Genomic DNA, 13206 nt, shown 5'->3' with positions numbered 1-13206 from the left:
AAACTCTTGTGTTGCTTTCTACGTATATTGTGGGGAATTTTCCAATACATTTTGAAGCATTTGGCTGAATGTGAGCCGATAATATAGCCCTACACTTTAGAATTCATCCTACTGCTTTTGTCACATCATCAAAAAATACAAGGGAACCAGTTCCACCAGCAGCCATGAATGCCCACGCTATAACATGAGGTGGTACGCTTCAGATCATGAGCAGTTCCTTCCCTCCTCCATACTCTTCTCTACTCATTCTGGTACAAGTTTAACTTTTTCTCATTTGTCCATAGGATGTTGTTTCCGAACTATACAGACTTTTCTAAATGTCTTATCTGGTCTTCCTGTTTTTTAGGCTCACGAGTGGATTACATCTTGTGATAAACCCTCTGCATTAACTCTGGTGAAGTCTTCTCTTTATTGTTGCTTTGACCGAAATACACCAGCCTCTTGTAGGGTGTTTCATGATCTGATCAACTGTTGTGAAGTGGGTTTTATTCACCACATCACCACAGCATTTTCTTCATCCATCACATTGTTTTCAGTGATGTCTTCTGGGCCTGTTGGTGTTCCTGAGCTCACCAGTTTCCTTTTTTTTTTTTTTAGAATGTAATAAATAATTGTACCTAATATTTTGCCTCTATCTTGGTTGGGTTTATTTTGATTCACTAGGTTTATTTTGATTCAGCTGCATCACTAGCAGTGAAATAACAGCTCTAGAGCTTTAATCTGCTTACTAAGTGAAATAATGAGGGAATAACACACATCTGAACCATCAATACTCTCGTATAAAAGCTGAAGGTCTGTGCTTTGAGGTCATTGTTTAATTAGTTGAAGCTCATATAACATAATAAAACTTGGCCACTGTCCAAATATTTATGCACCTCATAGTATGTTCAAATGCCAAAATGTACATTATCATTTGTCACATTAACATAACATTTGTTTGCTGCAGCCCCACCTATTTTTTTTTTTTTTTTGTTTTATTGAATTGTATTTAACTTATTTTTTAATGTGTTACTGTTCTTTTAAATCTATTCTTTGTAGCGGTTTTCTCTACCCATTACAGCACATCATTGTGTTAGATGACAGGATCGGGCTATTTGAAACGAGAAATAGATTGTGCACTGGAGATGACCTAGGTCTTATCTTGGTGTGTGCTGCCCTGAGGGACACACACACACACAAGCCATGTGATTGGTTGCTGCAGCTGCTCGGGTGTCATTGGCGTGCATGCATGTAAATACATTCTCGTTTGTGTGTGTGTGTGCCTGTGTGTGTGTGAGAGAGAGAGAGAAAGAGAGAGAGAGAGAATGGAATTACAGACGAATTTCGTATAACTCAGAATGTAATTTGTTAGACATTTAATTGGAGAAAAAAGGTCAAATGTACTAGGAAGGTTCATCAGTTGTAGAGATTTTTTGGACTTTCCATTTAAATGGGCTGGGTGTATTAACGTATTGTTTGTTGTTGCTGTCTGAAGCTTTTAGCGGTTGCTAATGCTGTGCTGCTATGTTGGTGGTAACCAGTCGCTTGCTGTGCAGAGAGATTTGCACTTCTGTAAGAAGGCTGTAGAAAGAGGAAGAGAATCAGATAGAATAGACAGGTTGAGAACTGTGTGCTGCTATTTTTGAGTGCACTGCTTGTGCTGTTTAATAGTCAGGAAGTGATGAAGCTTAAGGTAAAACACATTAGTCATTGCTGATTAACAAATCATCAGGAGTTTTTATCCAGCATGATCCTGTATCCAGCACAGCTCAAGGATTTAAGTCCTACGATTTCCACCATGCTGTATACATCCGTATTTAACCTGCATGCCAGGCCACAGAGGTAGCTGGGACTGGGACTGCATTTGTGTGTGTGTGTGTGTCCTGAGCCATGTGGTTCCATCGGAAGAAGAAACTCCCACGTAGGGCGAAAGCCTACATGTGAGTATGAAGGAGAAAGAGATGTGATGGATTGGGACGATAATGCAATTCTAACAAAATATTCATCTGTTAAATTGTCTGAATTAAAGATTAAGGAAACCCAATTATTGCAAATTAGATCTGATTGTTGTTGATGCTTATTATGTTGATAGCCGTTTTCATGATGGTGATGTAATTACATTCTGGACTAGTTTCTAATATCAGTTTCTAACAAATTCTAATATCTAATATCTTATGAAGATGACTATAATTAAATCATGATCAGAATATAAAGGAGCTGAAATGTTTTTGCATGGAGTAGAACAAGAACCTCTATCAGCTTCTCCAACCTTGTTCGATATTACAGGAAGAGACTCAGTGCTGCTGTTATTTCCAGGGCCAGTGTCACAAAAATCGCACTACTTATAAAACCTTGCAAAAGCACGTGTATAAATAAAACCATCCAGTGTTGCTATATGCTTGAGATGAAAATATCAGTTATTGATTATGTTGTTCTTCTTATTCTTTTTAGATTTTACATGTTCTTGAAGGGTGGCAATAATTCTGAAGGGCATTGTATAGAAATATTAATGGTCTAAAAAGTGAAACAGGTTAAGGTTAAATATGATTAAACAGCATTTCTGTGTAAGCAGTGATCTGCATGCTCATCTTATATTCGGTTTTATAATGTTGTATTTGGTTTATTGTCATTCTAGGACAGTAAATACTACATAACTCTGACTATATTTTTAGCTGCTGTCATTTTTTGCAGTCTTTCTCCACCCCATGGATTAGCCTCATGGCTGCGAGTGCCAAGTCAATAAACATTCAATGAGAATTCAGGGCTGTGTTCCAAAATAGCATACTGCACACTACAACTGTGTCCTATTTAGTATGGTAGTATGCACTTTGGGATGCTTTCTAAGTATTTGTGACTCTGAGGGTATAATTATCTGCTGCCATTTCCTCAAAATTATAGAAGCGTTAAGAGCTTGATTATATCGGACTCATCATTCTGCACCTGCCTGTCACTGTGGAGGCTTTTTTTTTTCATGCCTGAAGGGGAGGCTTTTTTTGGCATCTGAGCTTGAATATGACGTACAGATTTCCTGCCATTTCTGACCTGACACCCTTGACTGTGAATTAATAGTACAGGATTGTCAAGGAGACTCACAGCAGCTCAGAAACATCTCCAGTGTTGTGTCGGCTGATTGAAATGCTATAGGCCATATTCAGAGTGGAGTCTATTTGCATAGTGCACATTTAATTTAATACTAAAACCGTGCATGTTGATAATCAGCACACAATATTCAAAATAATTGTAAACCATTGGTAAATTGCAAAATAATAGGATGTGCTGGATTGAGTGCTTTTTTTGCTTTAAACCACTGAAGTAATTATTTTGATCGGTACAGTAAAGACTTTTTTTTTTTTTTTTTTGCAATAATATGATGATTATTTCAATGCTTGTCATGTTCATATTCAACTTGCATAACCCGTCTCTGAATAAAAGGAGCTTTCCCTGTCTAAGTATAAGATAACCTTTAGATTTAAGTCACAGACTCGGATATAGATTTAACTCACTGAAAGGCACAATAATATTAATTATTGACCTGACATTAGAGGGAGGACATTAGAGGGTTAAAACCAGCTACCCATTTCACCTGTATGTGTACATACGTTGTATGCAGTGTGATGTATGTAATGTGATGTGGTCATTGTGAACATGTGTGCGGATTTGATGTGTTTATGTAATGGATTTGTAACGAAAGTGGGAGCTGCTGAGCAGGACCAGTGTTCAGTAATGAATCATTCATGCTGTACTGTTTTAGCTAATACAGAGAGCAGAGTGGGTGCAGGTACAGTGGAATGGCTCTTCACGCTGTCTTTGTACTCTGTCCAGTATTTCTCTCACTCTCCTCTCTCCTACTCACACTTTCTCTGACTCATCGCCGAGTGACTCAGAGCTGCAAAGCTGTCGCTACCCATGGTGCCTGACTTCTCTCACATGACAGAGTGGCACACATGGTGCCCTGTTTTTTTTTTGTTTTTTTTCCTGCCTTCTTCTCTCCTCTTTGTCTCAGTTTCTCGCTTGCTCTTCACCATGTCCTCCCTGCATTCCTGTTCCATGCTCCCTCATCTTCTCTGGTTTCTCTGGTTTTTCTTCTGCCAGATGGCTGAGCTCTGGGTGTTTGTGGGGCTAATGTTGTGTTAGCATGCTAATATGGCTGTTTACACACTGTGTATCATCAATGGTCTTGTTTTGTTGGCAACATGGTGCAATAATTGACACTTATTGTCAGTCTGTTTCTGTTTTTGTTTCGATTTGATTACGCATTTTAAAATGTTATTTATACCCTTCTCATCTTCTTTTTCTTTCTCTCTCTCTTTATATGTTTATTTCAGTGTGGAAGGGGATCCTCACTGTGGGGACACAAGCAGTTTTTCAGAGAGCTCCTGCAGTCAGGGCCCATACCTGGCCCTTTCAGACCGATACGGGAAGGTTACAGGAGAGCCTCTGGGCTCCCAGGGGCCTCCTGTGGCCCCTCCCAGCCCGGCAAGTCTGGCCTGGGCCCAGCGCACGCGCCTTCAGCCTGCCAGCCTGGCTCTGCGTAAGCAGGAAGAAGAGGAGAACAAACGCTGCAAAGCACTCTCAGACAGCTATGAGCTCTCCACAGACCTGCAGGATAAGAAGGTGTTTTATTTCTATGAGAGAACTTTTAGAGCCTCTTTAATTCAGAGTGATCTTTAATCCAAGCAGTTCACATGAAGCCTGTCAGTGAAGTTTTTATCTAATGTTATTAAATACTGTTTAATGCACTTAATTTACTGACAGTTGTTATGTCACACCTTCACATAATCAGTGTTAACAAATGTTTCTTTACATTGTTTTAGCATAAATTAATGGGTAGTTTTCAATCAATCAATAAAGTCCTAATAGCCCATTTCCAATTAATAAACAATTTTTAATATTAATTAGTAGTAGTGCACCTGAGAGATGCTCGAATACAAACAGAAAATAGTCTGTGGCTTTAACTGCAAACCTTGCCAGATTAGTCTACAATTTTTTTTTATTTTTTTTAAAGTTTTGGCTTTGAAAATTCACAGTTTTGACCAGTTTTTCAGTCCATCACTAAACTCAGGCAGTTCATGTATACTTTCTCTGTCACTCTTCAACAAAGAGCAAAGCATTCATAATTTGAAAACACGACAAACCAATCACTGAGTGGAGTTTCAGTTCCTCTCGGTCCTGCACATGTGCTTTGGTCCTCTGTAATATGAGTATCAAAACTTGATTATGAGAAAAACAAAACAATGGAACAAGGAATTATGGAAAAATCGATACAGTTAGTGTTCACAGTTATATAGTCTGAGCTTTCCCAGAATGTCTTAAAGAAACTTCCTTCTACAATGATTTTTTTTAAAACACACATTGGTTAACAGATGAAGTTAACATGCATGTTTAGATGTAGGGAGGACAGGAAATGTCATTTGGAAAAAGTCTTTCTGATTCCGTTCTCTATCTGGCAGGTGGAGATGTTGGAGAAGAAATATGGTGGTTCGTTCCTGAGTAGACGAGCAGCCCGCACCATCCAGACGGCTTTCCGGCAGTACCGCATGAATAAGAACTTCCAGCGACTGCGTAGCTCAGCCTCAGAAAACCGCATGACGCGTCGTATTATCCTCTCGAATATGCGCATGCAGTACTCATTTGACGAGCGTCAGCCGCAGGTACCTCATCCTGGCCAATCTTTTATGCACCATGGTCAGGAGATTAATTTTAGCCCAACAGTAATTCCCCTACTTAAAGAGCACCAAATCCAAGTGTATATTAATTCTAAAATGCCTTACATTTTTCAAGACAGACCTGACCTTCCTTTAATAATTGTTCTTCATTATCTCTTAACATCCCTTAACTAGTGGTGTAACACAGGGTTCTAAATTAGAAACGATGCAAGATGGGGTCTCGATACGATACAGATGATACAGCTATGATACAGAAATAACTATTTCTCCAGTTTTAGCCTTTTAATTGATTAAAAAAGTCAGCATAATAGAAACACAATAATTATATAAAAGAACAAAATTTATGTATTAGAATACATAATGAAACAGGGATTAGCTTTCACTGGTGTGACAGTAAAGGTCTTGCATTAAAGATATGGGTGAATCTTGCTTACTCCTTATCCATAGCCATAGCTGCTTTATTGAACAATACAATAATCACCTTATCATCATCTCACTCTACTTTCATTGCATCATTTAAGAGGGATGAAACGATAGCACTCGATACATGTTGTTAAAAATACAATATTATTTATGCTGGTATCACAGGTGCAGCCTCAAACCCCGCAACAACAGCAGCAGCTCTACCCTCCTCGTCATCCCTCTTCCCTGGCCATGGCTGGCCAGCAGAGTTCAGCTGACACAGAGCAGGAGACAGAATCACCTTCACACTGCCCTTCTGACCGGGAGGATTACTCGCACACGGACGATGCCTTTACCAAACAAGTGAGAACTCTGTGTGTCGTGGGTTAAAACACAGAATTTAAACCAGTCATACAGTCTAGTGGAGAGTAGTTTCTGATATAAGACTAATCTTTAACAACATTGTGATAGAATCTCACCAGTGGTAGAAGAATGTTAAGTGGCTGATGGTACCTCTAACATTGCCTTTGTTGGTGTAGCATAAGCAGATAGATGCAAAAGGCAAAACATAATGGAAACTGGCTGTTTTCAAACCAGCACAGACAGAATGATGGAGCAGTGTTATAAAAAGAAAAATGAACATGTTTAAATGTGTAATGAGTTGCTACAAAGGACATGCACACAAGCTTTCTTCAGACTAGGCCAGAAAATTTATAGTCGAGCACACAACCAGGCAAGGTTAAGACATGCATGCAAATTAGAAATACGTAGATGAGGAAGTGGTAGCTCAGTGGTTAAGATGCTAGACTACTGACTGTCTTTGTGTTCACTGCTGGGCTCATGAGCAAAGTCCTAAACCCTCAACTACTCAAGATTTATAAATGAGAAAAATGTATGTTGCTCTGGATAAAATTATCTGCCAAATGCCTTAAATGTAAGTGTAAATAATAATCAGGAGGAGCCAGGGTCCATAATGAGTTTTTGTGGACCTCACCTCCAGACAGGAAGAATTGGTATAGACAGATTTTAGTAAAGCCCATGAAATACTGGATAAATGCAAATCACAAGCTGTTTCCTCCACCTTGAATATTACATGCGTGTACATTTGTATGTGTGTCTCAGGTGACATCACTGGCAGACTCAATGGATAACACTCTGACTTGTCAGTCTGGGCGTGTCGACTCCCAGGAGGGTGATGGTGGAGTCGAAAGTGAGGATTTCAGTGAGTGTGTCTGGAGCAGCAAGGTCCCATCTCGGCGTGGGATACCGACAAGTGAGCGAGAGAGGACAGCGGGGACACTCGGGGGCATGCATGAGGACAGCACAGCTACATCCTACAGTGATGTAACTCTGTACATGGAAGACGGCGTGCCTTCATCACCACTTTCCATGGAACGTGCACCCAGTAGCACTGATACCGAGTACTGGGGGCTCGGCGGCACAACAGGTGGACGAGAGGACAGTCGAGATGCAGAGGGTGGAGGCAGCAGCAACAGCCGGCGCAGCACACCGTGCACCGAGTGCCGTGACCATCGGCTTCGTGGTGCCCACCTTCCTGTTCTGACTATCGAGCCACCCAGTGACAGCTCCGTGGACATGAGTGACCGCTCTGACCGCGGCTCCCTCAGCAGGCAGCTACTGTATGATCAGGAACCAACAGGAGGTGGAGGAGGAGGAGGTGGAGGTTCACCCCAGGGAACTCTCAAACACAATCCAGCCCAGGGCCAGACTCGGCCTATGGGTCGCCCAATTCCCTCACCCCTCCCCACACACATACCTCCACACCACGCAATCCTGCTGCACCAGCAGCACCACCCCCACCTCCATCACCCGCTGCAGCACCATCACCACCACCATCCACTAGCTCATCTTCACCACCCCTACCAAGATTCCTCTGTATCATCTACCCAGCCCCCGCTTACGCCGCTCTCTTCCACCTCGTCAGCACCACTACCCTCAACTGGCCTGGAGCCATCTGATGGGGACAACGACTCTCTTAACTCCACCACCAACTCCAATGAGACAATTAATTGCAGCTCGGGCTCATCCTCCAGGGACAGCTTGAGGGAACCTCTACCTGCACTCACCAAGCAGACCTACCAGAGAGAGAGCCGCCATAGCTGGGACTCACCCGCATTTAACAATGATGTGGTGCAGAGAAGGCAGTACCGTATTGGTCTCAACCTTTTTAACAAGTAAGGGCCGTGGAGCATGGATGAAATCATATTCGTTTATTCAGAGACATTGGTGTAGCATATTTTTGTCAAATAGTATTACATTTCAATAATATTTTAGGTATGTTGTATCCTTACTTTACAGTTTATAGCTCTGCATTCCTGATCCTTTGTGATCTTATGATCACTTAACTCTTCAGCAAAAGAACCTCTACTGATGTATTATGATTACATATTTAGTTTTTATAAGAAAACCAAATTGCTAGGCACATAGTAATAATATTGTCAAAACATTTAAAGATGAAATACCTTGTTGTAATTTAAAAAACAGACCGTTTGAAGTTAGGCAAAGAGATAGGAATGGGATAAAGATGGGAAACACATAAAACAAACAAAAATTTAACCTGTGTCTTTGTTTTAAGGCATTCACGCTGAAGTGTTTTCATGCCTCCTATTACATGCCTCTCCTCCATCACTAACTTCCCCTCTTTCTACATCTCTGTCTATCTCTGTTTAATTCTCTCTCTATATCAGGAAGCCAGAGAAAGGTATCCAGTACCTGATAGAGAGGGGCTTTATGTCTGACACCCCAGTGGGCATTGCACGCTTTATCCTGGAGAGGAAAGGCTTGAGTCGTCAGATGATTGGGGAGTTCCTGGGCAACCGACAGAAGCAGTTCAACAAGGATGTGCTAGAGTGAGTCCTGCCATGTTCACACCATGAGTTATTGGAGCCCCAACAATTCAGACAGGGTCATGCTGAGTCTGATGACTTAAGCAGCATTAGCTGTGCTGCACACAGGGCAGGCACGTAGCAGCTAGCATTGTGGGTTCAATCCTATAGATGGAGAGACAGCAGATGGTGGATTAGGCTGGAACATTCATAGAGAGTCATAAGTATGTAGCCTCATCTGCCTTTGAAATATAATTCAGTTACACAGTTATAAAAAGGGGTCAGAAAAAATATGAAATGTATGAAAATATGAAATGCTGTATGAAGGACCAAGATTAATAGGTGGTCTATCTTCCTCAGTTGTGTGCTGGATGAGATGGATTTCTCTGGAATGGATCTGGATGATGCTCTCCGCAAGTTCCAGGCTCAGATTAAGGTCCAAGGAGAAGCACAGAAAGTGGAGAGGCTGGTGGAAGCCTTCAGGTACCTTCAGATCAGCCTTTATAAACCGTATAGTGCTACATACAACTTTAAATGCCTGTTATTAATGGTTTCAGACGGGCGTATTTATTCTGTTCTTCTTTTTACTTTCTTTCGATCTCTCAGTCAGAGGTACTGTGTGTGTAACCCTGCGTTGGTGAGACAATTCCAGAACCCTGACACCATCTTCATCTTGGCCTTCGCAATCATCCTTCTTAACACAGACATGTACAGCCCTAATGTCAAACCAGAGAGGAAGATGAAACTGGATGACTTTATTAAGAACTTAAGAGGTACCATTACCTCAAAATGTTTACTGTATTGCACTATTACTCTTTTACTATTTGAAGTTCAGCTGAAGTTGATTTTATTCTTCGACTGACTTAATTTATATATACAGGGGTTGGACAATGAAACTGAAACGCCTGGTTTTAGACGACAATAATTCATTAGTATGGTGTAGGGCGTCCTTTTGCGGCCAATACAGCATCAATTCGTCTTGGGAATGACAGATACAAGTCCTGCACAGTGGCCAGAGGGATTTTGAGCCATTCTTCTTGCAGAATAGTGGCAAGGTCACTACGTGATGCAGGTGGAGGAAAACGTTTCCTGACTCGCTCCTCCAAAACACCCCAAAGTGGCTCAATAATATTTAGATCTGGTGACTGTGCAGGCCATGGGAGATGTTCAGCTTCACTTTCATGTTCATCAAACCACTCTGTCACCAGTTTTGCTGTGTGTATTGGTGCATTATCATCCTGATACACCGCCTTCAGGATACAATGTTTGAACCATTGGGTGCACATGGTCCACCAGAATGGTTCGGTAGTCCTTGGTAGTGACGCGCCCATCTAGCACAAGTATTGGGCCTAGGGAATGCCATGATATTGCAGCCCAAACCATCACTGATCCACCCCCATGCTTCACTCTGGGCATGCAACAGTCTGGGTGGTACGCTTCTTTGGGGCTTCTCCACACCGTAACTCTCCCGGATGTGGGAAAGACAGTGAAGGTGGACTCATCAGAGAACAATACATGTTTCACATTGTCCACAGCCCAAGATTTTCGCTGCTGGCATCAATGAAACCGACGTTTGGCAATGGCACGAGTGACCAAAGGTTTGGCTATAGCAGCCCGGCCATGTACATTGACCCTGTGGAGCTCCCGACGGACAGTTTTGGTGGAAACAGGAGAGTTGAGGTGCACATTTAATTCTGCAGTGAGTTGGGCAGCTGTGGTTTTATGTTTTTTGGATACAATCCGGGTTAGCACCCGGACATCCCTTTCAGACAGCTTCCTCTTGCGTCCACAGTTACTCCTGTTGGATGTGGTTCGTCCTTCTTGGTGGTATGCTGACATTACCCTGGATACTGTGGCTCTTGATACATCACAAAGACTTGCTGTCTTAGTCACGGATGCGCCAGCGAGATATGCACCAACAATTTGTCCTCTTTTGAACTCTGATATGTCACCCATAATGTTTTGTGCATTGCAATATTTTAAGCAAAACTGTGCTATTAATCTGCTAATTAAACCTTCACACTCTGCTCTTACTGGTGGAATGTGCAATCAATGAAGATTGGCCACCAGGCTGGTCAAATTTAGCCATGAAACCTCCAACACTAAATTGGCCAGTGTTTCAGTTTCACTGTCCAACACCTGTATATATATATATATATATATATATATATATATATATATTTATATATATATATATATATATATATTTATATATATATATTTATATATATATAGTAAGCAGAAAAGCTAAAAAATCAGTCAGAACAGGAATGTGAGGCTACAGTGGACACACAGTCACTGAAACTAGACAGTTGAAGACTAGAAAATGTCGCCTGGTCCTATAATTTTCAGCTCACCATTTTGAGTGAGCCTGAATCCAGTGTATCTTCTCAAATTCCTGTTCTTGGCTGACAGGAGTGAAACATGATATGGTCTTCTGCTGTTGTATCCCATCTGCCTTGAGGTTTATTTTGCACTCTGACATGCTTTTATGCTCACTCTGGTTGTAAAGAGTTACCACAGCTTTCCTGTCAATTGGATCAAGGTGTTTCCACCCACAGAATGGTTTTTGCAGCATTCTGTGTAAAAACTAGAGACGGTTATGCATGAATATCCCAGGAGATCAAAGTTTCTGAAATGCTCAAACTGTAGTAACTGAAGCTCCTGACCTCTCTGCATAATTTTATGCATTGCGCTGCTGCCACGTGATTGAATGTTTGGATAATTGCATGAATTTTATTTGACCCAAAGATTACATATTTGGCCCAAACACATGAAGGTGTAGAATGGAGGCATTATATATATTTATATATTGGAATCAGGGTAGGTGGCAATATAGTAAAATGTCCAATGATGATAAGCACTGTTAGGTTGGAGTTAAAGTAGAAGTGCCTCCCCTAACTTTTTCTCTATTTTGTGTGCTCTCAATTTCTTTCTTTCTGTTTCTGCATGCCAGGAGTGGATAATGGGCAGGACATCCCGAGGGACCTGTTAGTAGGAATCTATCACCGTATTCAGAAGTGGGAGTTGAGGACCAATGATGATCATGTGTCTCAAGTGCAGGCAGTGGAGAGAGTGATTGTAGGCAAAAAACCAGTGAGTTCAGAAATCTTGCTTGTGTGAATAAGTGCACAATTGTGTTTGAATTTGTTTTGGATGTTTTCATTGATTATGTTTATTGGTATTTATACAGTAGTTTCCCATTTTCCTGTGGATGTGTTTGTGTTTTATGTGGTCAGGTGCTCTCTCTACCCCACCGCAGACTTGTGTGCTGCTGCCAGCTTTATGAGGTTCCTGATCCTAACAGACCACAGCGGAGTGGGGTTCATCAGAGAGAAGTCTTTCTCTTTAATGACCTATTGGTGGTAAGAATATTTTTCTAGCTCTCTGAAAATCAACAAGTACAGTGACTGTGTATTTTCTTATAGCTTACAGCTGCTGAAAAACGCTATACATAAATGTGCACATATGACATCTGACATGTCGCTCAGAGAAAGGAAACTTTCATTAACATGGAAGCATGATGGAGGAGGGCTGGTGCTCTAATGCTCTCAAGATGCTACATGACATCTTTACCACATCTACCATAAATTGGACTTACCTCTAACCAAGCTCATCAAGGTGCATGTACAAAAAGATATCTTCAGGACAGGTCAGAAGTAAAAAAAAATAGGATTGATAAATAAACAGCCCCACAATGGCATTTCAGACATAGCCCAGATCTGCATAAAACCTGCACCTGGCAACACTGACTACATTCACTCTAAGCAACATGCATAGCACTGATATAGAGCCAGCTTTGGGAGGTGTACAAAATCAATCACAAAATTCGTTGGCGCTTATATTTTAGCACAAGAAATGGAAAATGTAATCACTTTCTTCAAATTCTTTGCACTGATTTGCCACTATTTTGCAAAATCCTTCTTCAAATGCATATGTATGAAGGGGGAAAGCACAGTTGCACATGGTGATTAAACTAGCCGTTCAGGCTTGATTGGCACCTTTGTACATTTCAAGGTTTTGAACAAAGAATGCAGTCTGAAACAAAAATCTTTTGGTAGTTGCCTGCTTAGATAGCTGCCCTGATTATTCCAAACACCATATTCTCCAACACTCAATTTACATATTGCTTCAAAAAGCTCAGTGATTAAAGCTAAACCTTATCGCTTTATTAGATTTAACCTACATGTCTCCATCTGTAGGTCACAAAGATCTTCCAGAAGAAGAAGACATCAGTGACATACAGTTTCAGACAGTCTTTTCCTTTAGTGGAGATGCAGGTTCACATGTTCCAAAACTCCTGTAAGTATATT

General features: G+C 41.2%; 1 protein-coding gene across 10 annotated transcripts in view; it reads left to right on the top strand.

Annotated features, from left to right (window-relative positions):
• Nucleotides 1-13206, top strand: part of LOC131352864 (IQ motif and SEC7 domain-containing protein 2) — a 92353-nt gene that overhangs the window by 72270 nt on the left and 6877 nt on the right. For 9 of the 10 annotated variants that reach the window (XM_058389374.1, XM_058389376.1, XM_058389375.1 and 6 more), the window contains 10 exons: nt 4305-4593; nt 5430-5630; nt 6234-6410; nt 7170-8242; nt 8756-8917; nt 9254-9376; nt 9500-9666; nt 11850-11989; nt 12133-12258; nt 13096-13195. In XM_058389374.1, the coding sequence (XP_058245357.1) occupies nt 4305-4593; nt 5430-5630; nt 6234-6410; nt 7170-8242; nt 8756-8917; nt 9254-9376; nt 9500-9666; nt 11850-11989; nt 12133-12258; nt 13096-13195 (2558 nt within the window). Of the gene's footprint in view, nt 1-1679; nt 1920-4304; nt 4594-5429; nt 5631-6233; nt 6411-7169; nt 8243-8755; nt 8918-9253; nt 9377-9499; nt 9667-11849; nt 11990-12132; nt 12259-13095; nt 13196-13206 lie in introns of those variants that run through there. The other variant, XM_058389384.1, reaches the window with a different exon arrangement.

The sequence above is a fragment of the Hemibagrus wyckioides genome, linkage group LG05, assembly GCF_019097595.1.
Source record: "Hemibagrus wyckioides isolate EC202008001 linkage group LG05, SWU_Hwy_1.0, whole genome shotgun sequence".
NCBI lineage: Eukaryota > Metazoa > Chordata > Actinopteri > Siluriformes > Bagridae > Hemibagrus > Hemibagrus wyckioides.
This window is presented reverse-complemented; position numbering and strand designations above follow the sequence as displayed.